This window comes from Charadrius vociferus, unplaced genomic scaffold, assembly GCF_000708025.1.
Source record: "Charadrius vociferus isolate BGI_N301 unplaced genomic scaffold, ASM70802v2 scaffold62, whole genome shotgun sequence".
Taxonomy (NCBI): Eukaryota; Metazoa; Chordata; class Aves; order Charadriiformes; family Charadriidae; genus Charadrius; species Charadrius vociferus.
The window spans coordinates 5,050,232-5,070,279 of NW_009647419.1; the positions used below are offsets into that span (position 1 = coordinate 5,050,232).

Below are 20,048 nucleotides of genomic sequence, written 5' to 3' on the forward strand. Positions count from 1 at the left end.
GTTATGGTATGCAGTTAGGTACTAGAAAGGAGCCCTGCTGTCACTATGGTGACAATAAATTTAGTCACCCTCATAATTTCCTATTTAGATTTCTGTGTTACTGTAGTCATCTGGATAGGCTCAGAGGGAACTGTGCACAAACCCAAAATTTCTTTGAAGGAAAAACCAAACAGAATTCAAAGGCTTGATGTAGATTTTTTGCATTTTGTACATAATTTACACGAGGAGCAAAGTAAACTGTAACATCTTAAAAGTAATAGCACACTAACATATAATAAAACCAAGGAAGATTTGATGTATATACTGGAGATGTGTAAAAAGCAACATAGTAAATTTGTAATCCAGCTTTTGTATCTGGGAGACTTGTTAAGAAAACTATCTTGAAGGAAATGTTGAAGGTAGATAAAATAGAATGTAACACTAAATGATAGTTTAAATGTGTCCAAGTCTTTCAGACTCTTAAAATTAGGAATGTAGTATGTTTATTCTTGCAGCTACAGTTTTTTAATTGGTATTTTTAAACACATTCAGGATGATACCTTCAACATAAAATGGAGTTCAAGATGTTTACCTATATGTATTTAAATCCTATGTCTAACTAATTAAAACCATCCTATATTTTTACTTGCAGCTTTTTCATTAGTGTAGAGTATAACAGATTTTTAATTTTGCTAATTAACATTTTCATTTCAATTTAAATTTATTAATGAGCTTTTCTTCCATTTTTTCCTACATAGATTTCTCGCATAATTCGCACAGCATATGGAAATGCTTTACTTGTTGGAGTTGGTGGTTCTGGAAAACAAAGTCTTTCAAGGTTGGCCTCCTTTATTGCTGGATATAAAATATTTCAGATCACTTTAACCAGGTAAGAAATGCAAGAAATATTTAAATCCAATTTATGCTACTGCTTTACACAGTCATAACTGTATGTTTTTAACAGATTATTTTTTTTTTTTCATTTTGTGACCCTTTAAAATGTGGAAAATGATAAGTTCTTATCTGGTTTGTATACAAGATTGGATTAAGTTTGAGCTGAAAAAGCTGGACAATGTTTTAGCTATTCCCAAGCCAAAATATGTGTGCTTACAAAGGATGTTTGCACTATCATTTATAAAACACTATAATCTGAAAATAGCAGTATTCTGAGTTGCTTTGAATTAAGTGGAAACATTTCTTATTCCTCCTAGATCCTATAATGTAAGCAATCTCTCAGATGATTTAAAATCATTGTATAGAACAGCTGGGGTAGAAGGAAAAGGCATCACTTTTATTTTCACTGATAATGAAATAAAAGAGGAATCATTTTTAGAATATGTTAATAATCTGCTGTCTTCAGGCGAGGTAAGAGTCTCAACATGACAGGAAATGTACCTTACGAGCAGGAAACTGCAGAATCCGTTCGCACTATTTTATTTCTATTTATTTTGGCAATAAATTGTAGAATCAATGATTAAAATATTTCAACTTTTAAAAGGAGGAGTGCTCTTAGTATGGAGTTCCTTTACCTCTATTTCAATGTAAGCCAGGAAAAGATAAGCAGCTGTGGTGCGTATTTCAGTACCCTTTATTAAATGAGTATTTACTGGCTAGTGATCTGTACTCTTCCTGAGTTAGACTTCATAGTTTTTAATGGAGTTACATGAAGTCTAAAGTAGGGACAAATCTGGGGTTTTAATCTCTCTAAACTGTATATATGCAGAGAGAGAGATACAGATGTACACAGACAAATGTTTGTAAACTCTATAATAATTACATCCGTGCAATTTATTTTCTTATCAATTTTAATTTTATAAAAAGATTTCTAATTTATTTGCTCGGGATGAGTTGGATGAAATCACCCAAGGATTAATACCTGTGATGAAAAAGGAGATGCCTCGGTGTCCTCCTACCTTTGATAATCTTTATGAATATTTTTTAACTCGAGCAAAGAAGAACTTGCATGTTGTCCTCTGCTTTTCTCCAGTAAGTTTTTCTTCATATCTGTCTTCCTTACTTCCATTAGCAAACTATCCTATAACGTGTGACAGGATTATTCAAGCTTTGTATTTTAAGGAGATTTGAAGATGTATAGAAAGATTACTGAAGTCTGGTTATAACTGCTGAGATAATAAAAGTAATAGTACAGTTGTCAGAACATAAAACCAAAATACTTAAAATTAAATCATCCCTTACATGTTAAAGTAATATTTTTTTTCCTCCTGGCATATTCTTTCCTAATACAAATCAATGAATGTGTCTTTGTTAAATTCTTGCTTGTTACTTGAAAACAAGAATATAATGGGAATTAAAATAAGTTAATTGAAGTTTTAAAATATTAAACACTTATATTTTTTATTAATTTCTTTCTTCAAATTTCATAAAATATTGAATGTTGGAAATTTAGCATAATACTTATATAAAGAAAAAACTGTTCAGGTTGTTCTAAGCAGAAAATTAGCAAGAAAATAATAGACTATTTAGTTGTTCATATGAATTAAACATTTTGATCGAGCCAATTAAGTATCATAATGTAAATTAACAGTGTTACTCTCTTTAGGTTGGTGAGAAATTCCGTGCACGTTCTTTGAAATTTCCTGGTCTCATATCAGGGTGCACCATGGATTGGTTCAGTCGATGGCCCAAGGAGGCTCTTGTAGCCGTAGCCAGTTATTTTCTTTCAGAATTTAATATGGTCTGCTCTGGATCAGTTAAAACACAAATAGTGGAAACCATGGGTCTCTTTCATGATATAGTTTCAGAAAGCTGTGAGAATTATTTCCAAAGGTAATATTTTATACAAATGCAATAATTAATCCCGAAAGTGTTGCTACTGTTAGTGTTTTTTGAACTTGTGTTGTTTGAACCAATAATTGTCTTTTAAGGCTAATACAAAAATAAATCTGCTATATCAATATATGCAAAGGCCATGAAAAGCAATTACTATTATGTAGCAAATTCATTATCTTCATTCCCACTATTTAATGATCTTTAACATTGCATATGTGGATTAAAAAAACCTAATTGGAAATAAGGGTTTGCGTTATGAAGAAATTTGATTTTAACTGAATTAAAGACTTGATTTAGATAATCTTCTGTTTCATTGGAAGTAATGAAATGTTGTACACGTAAAAAATATATACTAAGTTGATATTGCCAATATACTATGTTTTAGGTATCGAAGAAGAACTTATGTAACACCTAAATCCTATCTCTCTTTCATCAATGGCTACAAAGAAGTTTATACTGAACAGTTAAAGATTATTAATGAACAAGCTGAACGTATGCAAATTGGTAAGCAAAATAGGGATAAACATGTATTTCCATGTTTGGTATTAAATGATGTGTATTTTGAATATTTGACTACTTATTCAGTGATCACTTAAAACCAGTTCTGCTGGATCACAGTTCAAAAATATTTTTAAACACTCCAGCTATCACCAGTTCACAATGTTTTTCTTACAAAAACATAGAATAAGAACATGTAGGTATTTATTGTATTTACAAACTGCTGAATTAGAGTGGACTGTAGAGCAGTAAGTGATCCTCAATATTTTCATGTTATGCAAATTTCCCTGTCTGGATCTGTTGCCAGTTATAGAAATCAGAACTTATCGTTAGTCCCGCTTGAGATGAGAATAAAGTCCAAGAGACTTGAAGATTTCTGAGGATGGGATTTTATTTGTATTCTTTCTCCAGTTCTTCTGTTTTCAAAAATAATTTAAAAGAAGTAACCTAAGTAGCTTCAGCACTGTCAAGAAGATTTCATGTGTGGATAATATTTTCTTAGCCTCTCATATGATATTATCACTAATTCCTTATGTGATATTCTAAACAAAATGACCATGTACGTATATGTCTCCTGCTGCAGCATCTTTATATCATTGATGCTCAGAAAATGATGTCGGTCAGCTTATGGGCAGTACTCATGCCAGTTAGAAAATATTCTAAATATTTTCACTTGCATAGAAAAGATGTATTACAAAACAACAAAAATACTGGTCATTCCTGACTCCAAACATGCTCCACTGTTTACTGCATCCTAAGAAACTTTCTCAAAAAGTTTGTTATGAATAATTTAACTACTATCTCACACATCCCTCCTTTAATTGTTAGTCTTTCATCACTTAATATCAAAAAAATTTAGAACATGAAAATTATTAACCTTGAAAGTTATTTCAGTTTGTTAGGAGATTATCCTGAGATGGGATTTAAATTTTACATTATTAAACTCAGCTCTTTTCATCTCTGTGTTGAAATGTTTTTCCTGTGTGTAATGATGTCTGGCCCAATTCAAGATGCTTGTAAAGTAGCAAAATTATAAGAAATACCTCAATAAATACTGATTTCTAGAAAAGTCCCTGGCTCAAGCATACTGAAAGTGTGCTTGTCAGCACTGTAGTATCTATTCATGCAATGTATTTTGAAAGATAGAACTAATCTCTTTTCTGCTTTGTCACTTTGGGTGAAAAATCTTGTAAAACAGATGAGGAAAAAACTGATATCCAGTGACAACTACAATTATTTCTGGTTGCTTAACATCTTGTGTCTTCTCTCAGAATCCGTCTGGGGAATCCTTGGTAGAGCACCACCTGTGTAGATAGTGTCTTTTTGTATAGAACTGTGGTTCTGCAAGAAAACCTCAGTTTAGCTTTGACAAAGTAGGCATGTCGTTCATTTGAGCAACTTGTTGCTAGATCTCCTCCTAATTAAAAGTCACGTAAATTACATCCTTGAGGTGCTAAGATTAGTGTGGCTTAGTATCTTAGTACAGATTTTTATGATTTTTCTATATTCACTGCGTTCCTGCAGTCCTCATTCAGGCAAGTTAAAAAATACATTGACATGAGATAAATATTACTTTGATTCTCTCAGTAGGTTCAAAACATATGATGACTTTTTAACTTGCTTTAGATAAGTTGTAGCTGATATCAGTAACGGTCTTACATGGAGTTATCATTGAAGGATAGAATGATGTGAGTTTCTCTCTGCCCAACACTCTAGCCTATCCAGGTCTCGCTGAATGGCAGCACAGCCTTCTGTTGTGTCAGCCACTCCTCCCAGTTTCGTGTCATCAGCAAACTTGCTGAAGGTACAGGCTATCCCCTCATCCAGGTCGTTGATGAATCTGTTGAACAAGACTGGATGCAGTACTGACCCCTGGGTAGCACTGCTAGTTACAGGCCTCCAACTAGACTACGCCACAACATTCTGAGTTCTACCATTCAGGCAGTTCTCAATCCAGCTTACCATCCATTTATCTAACCAACGCTTCCTAAGCTTGCCTATGAGGATGTTGTGGGAGATAGTGTCAAAAGCCTTGCTGAGTTGAGGTAGACAATGTCCACTTCTCTCCTCTCATCTACCCAGCCAGTCGTGCCATCGTAGAAGGCTTTCAGATTCGTCAAACGTCATTTCCCCTTGGTGAATCTACATTGGCCACTCCCGATAACCTGTTCCTCTACATGCTTACAGATGACCTCCAGAATGAAGTGTTCCATCACCTTTCCAGGGATGGAGGTAAACTGACTGACCCGTAGTTTCCCAGGTCCTTCTTCTTACACTTTTTGAAGACTGGCATGACGTTGGCTTTCTTCCAGTCCTCAGGCATCTCTCGCATTCTCCATGACCTTTCAAAGATAATGGAGAGTGGCTTCACGATAACATCTGCCAGCTCTCTCAGCACCCGTGGGTGCATCCCATCAGGGCCCATGGATTTATAGGTGTCGAGTTTGCCTAAATGATCTCAAACCTGATTGTCCTTGACCAAGGGAAAGTCTTCCTTTCTCCAGGCTCTCTCCCTTGCCTCTGGGGTCTGGGGTTCCTCAGGGCTGGCCTGAGCCATAAGGATTGAACCAAAGAAGGCATTCAGTAACTCTGCTTTCTCTGCACCCTCCATCACCAGGGCACCTACCTCCTTCAGCAGCGGGCCCACATTTTGCCTAGTCTTCCTTTTGCTACTGATGTACTTGAAGCCCTTCTTATTGTCCTTGACATCCCTTGCCAGGTTTAATTCCAAGTGGGCCTTAGCCTTCCTTGTTTAATACCTGCATACTCTGACAATGTTCCTATATTCCTCCCAAGTGGCCAGTCCCTTTTTCCACATTCTGTAGACTTCCTTCTTCCATTTGAGTTTTTCCAGAAGCTTCTTGCTCATCCATGCAGGTCTCCTGCCTCCTTTCCCTCATTTCTTACTCATGGGGATACACTGATCTTGAGCTTGGAGGAAGTGGTGCTTGAATATTAACCAGATTTCTTACCCCCCCCCCCCTTCCTTCTAGAGCCCTGGCCCATGGGATTCCTCCAAGTAGGTCTTTGAAGAGGCCAAAGTCAGCTCTCCTGAAGTCCAGGGTTGTAATTCTACTTTTTGCCCAGCTTCTTTCACATAGGACCCTGAACTTCACCATCTCGTGGTCACTGCAGCCAAGGCTATCCCCAGCCTTCACATCCCCAACTAGTCCTTCTTTGTTTGTCAGCACAAGGTCCAGAAGTGAACCTTTCCTCATTGGTTCCTCTACCACTCGTGTCAACAAGCTATCATCAATGCTCTGCAGAAACCTCCTGGACTGTGCATGCCTGACTCTGTTGCCTTTCCAGCAAACATCAGTGTGGTTGAAGTCCCTAAAGAGAACCAGAGCCTCTGATCATGAGGCTACTTTCAGCTGTCTGTAGGTCTCATTGGTATTATTTATTGATATTATTTGCCTATATAATATTTACAATTTATTATTTAATAGATAATAATTTCTCCATTTAATATTTATGTCATTTCCTCATGCAGTGATACAAATGCTGTATTAGTCTGATTTTCTGATTGTCCTGTGACTTTATGACACAAGATGTCCTTCACATACCTGCCCTTTTTTCCTTTTTCTTTTTTTTCCCTTTCCCTTTTTCCCTTTGTCCCTTTTTCCTTTTTTTTTCTCTCTCTAAGTTGTCTATATAATAAGTGTAAGGATATATTTTTTGCAGATAATATTGCAGCTATGCACTCTTAGGTCCTGTTTACAGCTATAACAAATTAAAACTACAGAGTATGGATTCCTCTTTTGAAGAATCAACCTCATTTATAATCGTTTTGCACGTAATTGTGAAATTATTTATATCCATGAAAACTGAATACTAAGCACAATCATGACAGTATGACTGCTTACACCCACTTTCTCTCCTTTACACAAATTTAAATGAGAACACAAGGTACAAGGCATTTGGCATCCTAGAGCTAGTTTGTATTATCTAACTAGGAAAAAAAGAGTTTTCATTTTTCTGAATTTTATCTTTTACTTAATAGGTCTGTCTAAGCTGATGGAGGCCAGTGAATCTGTTGCTAAACTCTCTCGGGAGTTGGTCATTAAGGAGAAGGAACTAGCTTTGGCATCTGTTAAGGCAGATAAAGTAAGTACTTAAGTGTTAAATAGCAAAAGGCAGTGGACAAAACCAGGATATATAGTGGCATAAAGTGCTATTGCAGAATTTTCTCATAATTGTTACAAGCCAAAAAATATGCGTTGTGGTCTAAAATGAGGTCTCAGTCCTCTCTCTGTAGCATGTTGGTTCAGCATTTGCTTCTGAAAGTGCTTCTAAGTGCACTTTAAGACTGCAACAGAGGTTGTTTGCCTTGTTCTCCTCCCATTTTTTACCCACTCCTATAAGCATCGGGTTTCATTTTTTGTTTCACGGTTGTTTTATTGTGCTTGATTGACGTTTATTAAATTTGGGGTTAAATGTGCACTTATTGCAGCTAAGAAGTTAACAGATGATAACGAGACTTTAGTATTTCAAAACTCCTTAGAAAAAATTCTATCACAGTTCAGCTTCATATTTTGTCTTACATTAACAAGATGTCCCTGTGTTCCTGAATTGGTGGTCTGGTAGAAATCTAGTTTCCAAAATTACTCCCTGGAAATATATGTCAGGGAATGTATTAATACAGGCATCCTATTTTCTGAAGGCTACCATAATGCTATGATGGTGCATATTTAATGTTCACCAGAGAGGAAACTTTTGGCCAATGATGGCTAAGGGACCGCCTGCATTCTTCAGGGCCTTTTATCTCATAAGAGAGAAAATTATGACAGAAAGGGATGAAATTACACTTCTTATATTTCAGGATTATGACAGATATGCTGGTAGAGTTCACTTTGTTTGATATTTATATTTGATACACGTTTTGAAAAAGCTCTCTAGCAATCATTCACATAGCCTCTTAGTTGTCAGCTTTTTCAGTGGGGCACTACTGGGTCGTCAGAAGTAGAAGACATATGGAGAAATAATAAAAGAAGAGACTTTTATTTAAACTACATGTAATATTGCTCATATTATATATATTTATTTATTTCCCTTTGTACTGAGCCCTATGGAAACCAGAGTTGGATTTCACCCCAAAAATATTGAGGGATTTGGGGATTTTAGCAGTCTTTTTTTCTCACAGGTGTTTGACAGCATTATTTATATTCTTGTAAATGTGTACAGAGTACTAGCCTTGACCCTATAGGTGATACTGGTCAAAAAACATTCTGACACCAACCGTACGTCACACATGCACAAGAGAATTAAGACTATATGTACTGAAGAACCATACACAAGCGGATAACTTCATTCTGTGAATTCACATAGGGCTTTTCTTTGAATAGACTAGTTAAAAATGAGTCCATTTAGACTAAAGGAGTAAAAGAGAGGCTGACCATTGGTGCAGGTGTTCTACCATCTTCCATTAATTTTATTAGCTATACTATTTTTATTTTTATTTGTGGACATTCTGTAAATTGTGTTCATTTTTATTCCATAATTCTATAATGCCATTTGTAGTTAGAGTTAGTTTCGTATTTTTCTGTATACATATGTTTTGTCTTGTGTCTGATAACTTAATCGCTTGTTCCACCATTTTTATTTATACATTTTATACATTTATTGTCAATTCCAGGTACTAGCAGAAGTCACAGAAAGTGCTGAAGCTGCAGCTAAAGTAAAAAATGAAGTCCAAGGTGTGAAAGATAAAGCACAAAAAATCGTAGATGAAATTGATTTAGAAAAAGTGAAAGCAGAGAGTAAACTGGAGGCAGCTAAACCAGCATTAGAAGAAGCAGAAGCTGCACTGAATGTGAATAAAATTCTTACCTTTTTATTAGTTTAGCAGTGTTTGAGTCACCTGTGAAAGAAAGGCTAAAGCCACCAACACGTAATTGTCACTTTGTTTTGACTGCTGTCACCAACTCTTCACAGTTGGTGGCCATGTCTCTGATGAATATTTATGGAGCTTACATTTTGCTTTAAACACATAGAGGTTATTTTATGGTATATGTTGTTCTTCCACCCTAATACTTTATCATTATGAAGATGTAAATCTTTCCAAAAAGTTTCAGATGCCTTTAGAATATGTTCTTCTGAATTCAAGAGAATATTTCTTATGCTAAAAGAATGTTTTTTCTTCATACTTAACTAGTTGTAGCCTTTTATTCCTCTTAAAAGAAAGATATCTCTTCCTTCACCGAAAAAAAACCCATTTAATTAGGAGAGAAAGAGGAAACAAAGGGGATTATGGGTCTCAGAATCAGGGTTAAGAAATTTGGAGGCATTGCTGCACTAAATAATTTCATTATTCTGCTCTGAAGAATTAAAAAGAAAAGAACTCTAGAATCAGAAATCAATGAATCAGAAATCAATATTTGTAAGGCCTTCTGTTCCAGTTACCAGAATTTAAGTGACACAAAAAGCAAGAAAAGGAGCATTGTTTGCTCTTACACTGATGTTTAGATAATGAGATAAATGAGACTTCCAAAAATGGTCACAAAACTTACAAAATGTGTGGACTCATACATTATCCTGTGGTTTCTATAACGTGTCTGTAACTATTCCTTCTAGCCAGGCAGTGGCATGCGTGTATTTTGTAGACAGAAATTAATGTGTTAGTTTTGAAGTTTGCAGTCATTTATTATTTTCATGTTATTGAACTAAGCAGTGTCAGTGATGCTGTGAGAAAATGAAGTAGAAAAGTTGTATCTCATGTCTATAATAACTTAAAAACCAACTAAAATAACCAAATCCATCTGGGAATAAATGATGTCACTTAATCATTAAAAATCAAAAATACCGTTTTGCCAAGGAAACTACTTTTAATCAAGTCCTATAGAATTTTACAATATGCTTTTCTTTAGTCACTTAGACTGACAAGTTAAATTAATACTGCTGTTCGTGTATTTAAATTTGATTTTTGAGTGATGTCTTTAGCACTGGGAAAATATTCTTGTCTTATTCATTAAAATCCTTAAAGTTTCGTGAAACTATGAAATTTATTAAGGTAAGCCTAGTTACTCTTTTTTTTTTTTTTTTTTGGTATGTACTTAGTACAAACTTGCTTCAGAGAAAAGTACGAAAAACAAACATTAAAATCAAGATATTGAATGGGAAAATAGAATAATGGTATTGATGCAGCATTGTTACATTTTTCTTCAAATAGACCATCAAACCAGTGGATATTGCTACTGTTAGAAAACTCGCAAAACCTCCTCACCTAATTATGAGGATCATGGACTGCTGTCTGCTACTGTTCCAAAAGCAAGTAGATCCAGTTACCATGGATCCAGAAAAGCCTTGCTGCAAGCCATCGTGGGGAGAATCATTAAAAGTAAGTAGAGTTTTCAAAGAGTGTTTCTTAAACATCAGAAATAGCAGTCTGCATATCAGAGAATTTATGATGCTGTTTACTCAAAACAGGACAGGATTTTGTAAAAATGCAAACATGTGGTTTTAAGATAGGCATAGTATATAAATAGAGTTTATTTGGTAGCAAGTAGTAGGTTAATTGCTTAGAGACTTTGGCAGCAGGAGCTTAAAATTTTCCTTGTCACGGTCCTGGCATGGGACCTCATGGCAAATAAATAAATCATACCAATCATGTTAGCCATGCATGAGATAAGGGCATTCTGGAAAAATCCTCTCTCTTTGGGAACTTCTAGGTTCACATTTAAACAGACTTTTCTGATTCTCCCAGGCTCCTTGATTGTTTGAAAAATTATTTGACTGACTAAGAGACAGTGGGTTTTCCCATTCTGCATTACAATATTCCTGGCCCAAATTCCTTGATTAAACAGCCATCTCTTGCTTCTGGACTTTGATCTTCTTTCATGATATTCTTTTATTTCCATACCTTCTCCTACCATTATTAAAATTATATCCTACCACTGTTAGCATATTAATTTGCCAATATGACTGCCTCAAATTTTTTTGTCATGCAAATGAAGAAAAATTACATAGTTTGGATATGAATAGAGCTCTTGCTTTTTATTTAAGCTTTTCCAGGAATTAAGAAATTATCAAAACTTTTTTATTTTCCACTGACATACTGAAATGGTATAAGCAGTTATTCCATAAGTTGCCTTTAACATGTTAAACATTTGTTAGAAAAAACTTAAAACCAATGATTTCACTTTCCAGGAGAAATTAGATCACATTTCACAAACACATAAGCAGGTTTTTATTTTGCTGTTCGTTAGGTAAGTTACAAGCGTATCTCTGAGGCTTTATCTTGGTTCTTTTTTTTTTTTCTTAAATGCTCGTTCTTAAATGCTTTTTAAATGGCAACACAGGAATACAGAAGATAGGAAGTACATCAACAACTTGGAAGCCTAGTTACTGCAGTGTAACTGCTTAAAGCTTTAAAATAATTGAAGGCATGTGGGAGAAGTTAACAACTGAATAGCACACTTATTAACTGTATGAATTACTTCTTTTTACAGAAGAATTGTAGGAACATTTTTTTAACATACTCACCTAAGAACAAGCTTTTGAATGTAAGATATGCAAATAGCTTATAAATATCCTGTGTTGTTTTTTGCAGCTTATGAGTGGCCCATTCTTGCAGAGTCTACAGCAGTTTCCTAAGGATACAATCAATGAAGAGACAGTAGAATTACTCCAGCCTTACTTTAACATGGAAGACTATACACTAGAGTGTGGTAAAAAGGTGTGTGGTAATGTGGCAGGACTCCTCTCTTGGACACAAGCCATGGCAATATTTTATGGTGTTAACAGAGAAGTCTTACCTCTTAAGGTAATACATCATCTCTTGCTTTGTGTATGATTTCTGTGTAATTTAAGTTCATTTATTTTAATAGCAGTAGGATTTAAAAATATATTTAGATAACTTTATTCAGACATAATTGCCTGTAGACTTTATGGCTAAGGATGATAAGAGCAGAAAAACCCTCATATCCTTTCTTGATTCTAGACAGAACACGGAACAAAAAAATAGCCTAGATTAAATTTGTGTGCTCTGGTTTACTGTGTACAGTGAAAGCTGTTTTCAGTCTTTGGTTATGTTATGTTATAATTAGTTTATAATCGTTTTTAAAAGTTGTACAGGAGAGGATCTTCATTCCTTCTCGTTATGAAGAGTCCTGCAAACCTCTGTTTGCAGCTATTTTACCTTCTTTGCTTTCACACAATAACTTGTAATGGAAGACTGATACTTTGTCCAAATATTGGCATTCTGAAGAGATTCAGAGCTCACATCAATAAAGAAGATATGTTGCAATAGTGGGAACCAAACTGAGTAAAACATTTTTAAGAGTAATTTTTACTTTAATGTGGGTGTTCTTTTTGATGTTTGTGAACATTTGAATGAAAAATTTTATCAGAAGTAAAGACCATATAGAAGCTCAAATGCAGTCATTGTGCTTTTTGGATTCTAAAACAGGTATTTAATTCCTACATGTAGCACAGTTTATATATTAAAAAAAAAGACAAAGAAAAATGTAAAAGGGGAAAGCATGTGAATGGTGATTCAAAATCTTTTCCACATTTTTTGTCACTGGTAGAAGTGTTATTTACAAAAGCAACAGTAATGCAGGTGGATGATTCAAAAAATTACTTCATGAATTTCTTGTGTTCAGCATAAACAGTTTAGGAGCAATGGGAAGATTCACTATTTTAGGAGTATGGTTTTCTAGTGGGTAAAAGCTATATTGTTAGGTGATAAAGGACCAATCTCCTGTTGTTATGATTGTTGATTACTACAGAATGTACAAATAAAAAAGAGATAATAAAGCATTTAATCAAGCAAGAAGATTGAGTGATTGTTCCTCTAAGCTGATCAATATGTAGAGATCAAAAATCTTACTTCCTTAACCAGTTTCTTTAACTGTAAATTTTTTTAAAAGAAGTGAAGTTGACAATATATAGTAGGAACCTTAAGTGCTACATTGTTATTTAACAAAAAAATCGTATCTGCAGTATATATGTGACATCGTTTTCAGATTAAATATTTTTAATATTTATATAAATATGAAAAGTTATTTTGATGTATTATTGTCTCATGAATACAAACTAATCAGGCTTAAAATAATTAAATTATATTCAAATCTTGTATGGTTATTGTTTTAATATTTCTTCTCTTTGCAGGCTAACTTGGCAAAACAGGAAGGCTACCTGAAAATAGCTAATGCAGAATTAGCAAAGGCTCAGGAGGCATTAGATGAAAAGCAAGCTGAACTGGATAAAGTACAGGCAAAGTTTGATGCAGCAATGAAGGAGAAAATGGTAAGATAAAAGTATTTTAGTATTATGAAAAGTGCTTGCATACAATACTGTTATGTAATCAGGAATTGATACACACATTTAGGGCCTGCTATCTTGAATAACATAGATGGGGTTCACATATAAAAATAAGAGATTTAAATCTATGTTCTTTCATATTTCCTTCTTTCTGTGAACAGGAACATATTAGACAGTAGATGTACTTAGAGTTCTCAAAAATGAGTTTTAAATAAATAAAATGGTCATAATAAGAGGATGAAAAAATATATAAGATAACCTTTTAGATTTTTGCATTCTATTATTAAATTATGTAGGGCATTTTTTCAATTTTAGGACTTACTGAACGATGCAGAAACATGCAGAAGAAAGATGCAAGCAGCCTCTGCGCTTATAGATGGACTGAGTGGAGAGAAAGTTAGGTGGACTCAGCAGAGTAAAGAATTTAAATCTCGGATTAACAGGTATCAAATTCATCAGAGAAAAAAAATCTAAAATATGTGTAAAACAGAAGAGCTAGTTAGAAATTTAATAGCTTTAATAGTTGTACTTTATTTTCCTCCTGGAAATCTTAATGTAGTTACACAATAAAGTGAACCATCCTGAAATTTGAATTTTTCTCCCATAAGTGAATGCCTGAGTGCTGAGTTGCTTGTATTTCAGTTCAGAACAATACCTCCAATTTTGGAATTTATCTTCAAAGGGATTATTTCTAGTGCAATTATGTGCCTGTGTTACAGCTGCCTCTCCTGACCCCCTAACACTGCACCTCATTCCACTATTTCCAATAGGTGGGAGGTAGGGATGATCTAAGGCTGACACTGAGAAGGCAAATGTGAAGGATTCCTACCTTAATACTGAATAGGAAAAGAAGCATTCCTTTTGATATCAATTTTGGCATATTTGAATGGAAGAAGGAGGCCTAGAGACCAGATGATAACCTTTGTCCTGTAGTCTGTGTTTTGAAACACAGGTGGGACAGTAGACCTTGTTCTAAGAAACTTGGAAACTTGGGAGTCCCCATTGTGCTGCTGTCCAAATGACAAAATGTTGAGCAGCTTAGGAGCCAGAGGTCCTAGTTGTCTAGAAAACAGGAAACCTGCCAAAATGCTTGCTAAAGGTAAAGAGCCTGAAAGTTTAGGCTCAGCTTCTGTGGAATGCTTCTGTTTCCATATATTCCCTATGGGGAAATTGGGCATTTCTGATGAGCTCTACTCATTCAAAGAGAATTAAGTTTGTATCTTTTGCTAAAGATTGTGTTGCAGACCTACTTTTAAGAAATAAATCAATTTCTTGCTTCAGTTATGAAAGAAGGAATAGTTGTCATCAGGGCTTTATTACTTTGTAGGGCCGAAGATAATGTTTTCATACAATACTAGTCTTAAGTTTTGCCACAAAAATATTTTGGAAACACAAAGAAACTGCTGTTCTCAAAGAGCAACAGTTTTCTCCTTAAATTGTCCTCAGAACAGGTGTTCTTATGTTTCAAAAGCTGGTTGTCTTAAATCAATTAAAATTATTGTACATCACCTTTTAATTGTGATTGTGTTCCTTTTCTAGACTTGTGGGAGATGTACTGCTCTGCACAGGTTTTCTTTCATACTGTGGACCTTTTAATCAAAATTTCAGGAAGCTTTTGCTTAAAGATTTATGGGAAGCAGAGATGAGAGCCCATAAAATCCCCTTTTCTGAAAACTTGAACCTGATTTCTATGTTGGTAGATCCGCCAACAGTAAGTTCTTGGTGCTTAGTGGGTTTCATTTTCATTTCAATGAACGTATTCTGTGACTGTTCACCAGCATTATGCTTGACTTGAACAGAACTATAATCCTGAATATTGCTGTGCTGTGTAGTTCTGGGGTTTCCAAATGTTCTTGGCAATTTCCACTAAACATCTGAGTACTAAGCAATGTTTAGATAGATAAACAAGTTATATATTATAAACAAGTGACGTATTAGATAGTTGCCAGTAAGACAGTGTACTTTCAAGTATCTTATTTTGAGAGCCCATCACCACAGCTATAGATCACATATCTACTAAAACAGTGGGTTTGGTTGTTAGCTTTTGGTTCTGTTAATATTATCTGGGTCTGGTTTCAAAAATAAATTTTATATCAAAGAGAACATTTAAAAAAGAATGCATAAAGTCTTTTCATTCGATGTGAATATATGAGGAACCAAACAGAGGACAAAGCCAGAATCTTTGAGTTTCCTTCAGTAAATATTGAGCCCCAAAAGCTCTCTTAGTCTGGTTTTCTCTTCATTGATCCCAATGTTTAATTTGGCTATCAGCTGCCTTTTGACTTCCTTACACTATATATTTTTTTAAAATATATTAATTAATTATATTTAAAATATATTTTTATCATTCTATATAGTTAGAGATATCCATAAAAATGAAATTCTGAAAATATTTTTCCATCTGCTTTTTTTTTATTATTATTTTTATTCTTCAGATTAGTGAGTGGAATCTTCAAGGACTGCCTGGAGATGATCTCTCAATTCAGAATGGTATCATTGTCACTAAGGCGACTAGATATCCCCTTTTGGTAGATCCACAAACTCAAGGGAAATCATGGATTAAAAAGAAAGAACAGAATAATGAATTACAGGTGAACAGTGTTTAAAGGAATAATGTGCTATATGATTCCTTCAAACATTGCTTTAGAGTGTGTCTACATTTGAGTCAGTGTAACTCATACATGTGTATCTGAGATAACTTTAGCTTGTGTGGAGAGTGACAGTGATTTAGATGCATCGGTAGGGAACTTGGCAAGAGCTGTAAATCCCATTCAAGGACTTGGAAAGGATTATATAGTAAGGAAATACTGTTATGAAATCTAGGAAGAAGTATGAAAGAGAAGGAGGTAGCCTGGTGTTAAAAATTGGTGAGTGTATTCTCTATACAGAGGGCAAAGTGGTGAAAAGTATAGCAAGCGTGTAATACAAAATTACTAAATGAGACTAAATTGGGCAACTGTTAGTAAGATTACAAAGGCAGGATAACTTACGGCTTTGAAAATGTTGGCAAAGTACTTAAACTGATGCAGTCCAGAATTTAGAACCCAAGATAGAATTTGTACATGAAGTTACTGCTACAAAAGTTAATTGAGGACAACCAGTTGAAACCAAACCCTAGACAAGGCTGTCTATTCTAATGTTACAGCTACTTTAATAGCTCTCTTATAGCTTAAGCCAGTAGGGTTAAATGTCCGCTCATGAAATATAATGCAAAAATGTTCACATGTCACCTGTAGTTTGCATCACAAATTAATTTTTCACAAGTAAGTAGCATTGGAAAAGGAACATGCATTTTAAAACCCTTAACCTGGATGTTGCAAAATCTCACATGTCCTCCTGAATCTCAATAAATTTTTGGAGTTCTCTAGATTTTGAAGATTTTAAGTCTTGGAGTACAGTGAATGTGAAATTCTTGCTTATCGTTTTATCGTTAATAAAGCAAACTGTCAGAACCACAGAAAAGTTGAGGTTGGAAGGGATCTCTGAAGATCATCTAGTCCAGCCTCCTTGCTCAGAGCAGGATCTACTAAAGCAGGTTGCCCAGGACTGTGTCGAGTTGGGTTTTGAATACGTCACCACCTCTTTGGGCAACCTGTTTTAGTCTTCAACCACCTTCACAATAAAGTGTTGTGGGGCTTTTTGCTTATGTTTAAATGGAATGACCTCTATTTCAATTTGTGCCCATTACACCTTGTCCTGTTACTGTGTGCCACTAAGAGGAGTCAGTCTTCCTGTTCTTCATTCTCACTCACCAGGTGTTTATATACATACATAAATACCTGTGAGCCTTCTTGATGCTAAATAATGCCAGCTGTCTCAGCTTTCTTCGTACGTCAAGTGCTCCAATCCCTTAATAATCTTAGTGGTCCTTTGCTGGACTCAATTCAGTGTCTCTCTTATACTGGGGAGCCCAAAACTGGACAGAGTACTCCAGATATGTCTCCAGTACTGAGTAGAGGTAAAGGATCGCCTTCCTCAACCTGCTGGTAATGTTTTTTCTAATGCAGCCCAGAACGCTGTTGGCCTTTGCTGCAAAGGCAGATGGCTGGTTTATGCCCAACTTGTTGTCCACCAGGAGCCCAAGGTCTTTTTCTGCAAAGCTGTTTTTCAGTAGAATGCCCTATTTCATACCTGTAGAGAAGATCTGGAAAGTAATATGAGAACTTTATGAAAGTAAAAATCTAGGAAGCAATACAAAATTAGTGGTTTATTTATTTATTCGTGTCTTTTAATGATTTCAGATATTATGAATACGATTTCATGATATTTCAAACATCTGAGTTCATAATACTGTAACTGTAATTCATCTGTTAGACTGAATTCAGGTTTCCAGAAAGAAATTCTCAACACTTCAAAGCTAAAATAGGGAAATCTAGTCCTCAGCATACAGAATAGAAAATTTAAAGTTAGGTATCTCTGATTTCAAACAGATATGTAACACCTTCAATTCCCAATATGCTGTACTAGTTTTACTTGGTACATTATTACTCTCATAATGAAGTTTTGTGGATTCCATTACAGCCTATCTTTTAAGTCACCTTTTTATGGTACTTTTCATTGTATACACAAGAAGTATTTCTGCATAAATAGCTGAATGTTCAACATTTATTATTTCTTTAAAATGCAACTAACAAAAACAGAAAAAAAATCATAGTTAGATCTGTGGTTTTCATGTAAGACTTTGAAGAAATGTTTTTGTTCTTATATCAATTTATAATTTACTTTTTGAGGTAACAACTTTGAATGACAAGTATTTCCGTACACACCTAGAAGATAGTCTTTCACTAGGACGATCACTTGTGATTGAAGATGTAGGTGAAGAGTTGGATCCAATCCTTGATAATATATTAGAAAAGAATTTCATGAAATCTGGAACTTCTTTTAAGGTTAGTAATCAAACAAAAGACCTGGAATAAGTAGTTAGCTTTGTGATGAATAATATTTTACCCTTTTATTCCAAACCTCTGCTGAATCAGGTAAACTTTGTATTCAGTAGGGTAGTGTGAAGAATCAAACTGAACTAATAAAACATAGGAGACAGAGCCTCAGCTGAGTAGTAAGTTCATGCATCTAAAATTTGAGTTTAACTACTTAAGTTACTACTGAAGATTCCAAACTGGACCAGTTATGTTTATCCTATTGAATGCTTACAATACTTTCTACTGATTTTCAAGCACTTTCATTTTACACCCTTTAACAGAATTGATAGAATTGATAAGATCTCTCTCTTACTAGTGTGGAGCACTGATTGTAGCAACTGCAGAATCTTTAATCTGGAATAGAACTGGTTGCTGATGGAACAACCCAAAAAGTATGAAGTTTTATTAATAATATTAAGTATATTCCCAACCCTGAAAAATTGTGAGTCTTTCTGACCTTCATTAGATAAAAAAAATCACTCCCAAATTTTAAAAACAACCTCTCTTCGAACATCCTGAAATAAAATTACAATATTTCAGAAGAGAGCATCTGTTGTTTGCCCCAGTGGCCGGTCTCGCCTAAACCAGAAATGTATTTTTCTCAAATAATCTTAATTAACTGACTGGGATATGAGAGAGACTGTAGACAAGATTGTTGATGATAATGAAAATAAAAAGATTGCTATTTTTGTGAGTAGTTTTACTTTGAATGCCAGAGCAACCAATATGCTTAAGGGAGTGGTTTGGTCCCACTCCTCCTTTAGACAGTTATTTGAAGTGGCCTTGGAGGGTCATAAATAGTGATCAGATTTCCTTGTGCACATGCAACTTTCAAGTTAGACTGCTGATTTGGAATATCTTGACTTCTGTGGAAAACTCTGAATAAATTTATAGTTCCTTTGGAAAGTTTTTTTAAGATCTACCTAGTCTTGATATATATAGAATTAATTTCCAAGAATTTATGTTCCATTGTTAGATCAAATAGTTTCTTTTTTTCCCTGAACACAAGAGAACAATGATTTCTCCAAAGGTCAGTAGTTTCTACCATCTTCATTTGAGGTGTGATTATAAGCACAAAACCTAAACCAAATGGTTCTGAAGCCATTAATTAGAACCCACAGTGGAAGCAATCCCTATATTTACCTGGAGGGGAATGCTACTTTTATAATATACCCTAACTGCTACCTTTGGTCATCAATTGTTATTTTCATGATAAATTTGAATAGTGAAATAAACTTCCTCTCTTTGGCATTTCAAAGAATGTAAATTTTTTTTCTGGTCAATATCATTGAGTCAAATAAAGCTCAGTTTCCTCGGCTTAATACTATTCTAACTTACTCCACAGGTGAAAGTTGGTGATAAGGAAGTAGATGTTATGAGTTCATTTAGACTATACATTACAACAAAGCTACCCAATCCTGCTTTCACACCTGAAATTAATGCAAAAACATCAATTATTGATTTTACTGTTACAATGAAAGGACTTGAGAATCAGTTACTGAGAAGAGTAATTCTTACTGAAAAACAGGTAAACTAAAATTACACACAAACCATAGGGATGCTTAATTTTTTTTTTAATTATTATATATCTGTTTTTAG

At 34.6% G+C, this 20,048-nt stretch overlaps 1 protein-coding gene across 1 annotated transcript in view; it reads left to right on the forward strand.

Annotated features, from left to right (window-relative positions):
- DNAH8 (dynein, axonemal, heavy chain 8) overlaps positions 1–20,048 on the forward strand; it is a 145,019-nt gene that overhangs the window by 94,136 nt on the left and 30,835 nt on the right. Inside the window, exons 61-75 of the mRNA XM_009880463.1 lie at positions 738–868; positions 1,191–1,344; positions 1,801–1,965; positions 2,540–2,766; positions 3,155–3,273; positions 7,271–7,374; positions 8,903–9,079; positions 10,436–10,603; positions 11,816–12,028; positions 13,378–13,515; positions 13,846–13,973; positions 15,070–15,241; positions 15,966–16,121; positions 18,261–18,416; positions 19,795–19,977. Coding sequence (XP_009878765.1) covers positions 738–868; positions 1,191–1,344; positions 1,801–1,965; positions 2,540–2,766; positions 3,155–3,273; positions 7,271–7,374; positions 8,903–9,079; positions 10,436–10,603; positions 11,816–12,028; positions 13,378–13,515; positions 13,846–13,973; positions 15,070–15,241; positions 15,966–16,121; positions 18,261–18,416; positions 19,795–19,977 — 2,391 coding nt within the window. The remainder of the gene's footprint in view (positions 1–737; positions 869–1,190; positions 1,345–1,800; positions 1,966–2,539; positions 2,767–3,154; positions 3,274–7,270; positions 7,375–8,902; positions 9,080–10,435; positions 10,604–11,815; positions 12,029–13,377; positions 13,516–13,845; positions 13,974–15,069; positions 15,242–15,965; positions 16,122–18,260; positions 18,417–19,794; positions 19,978–20,048) is intronic.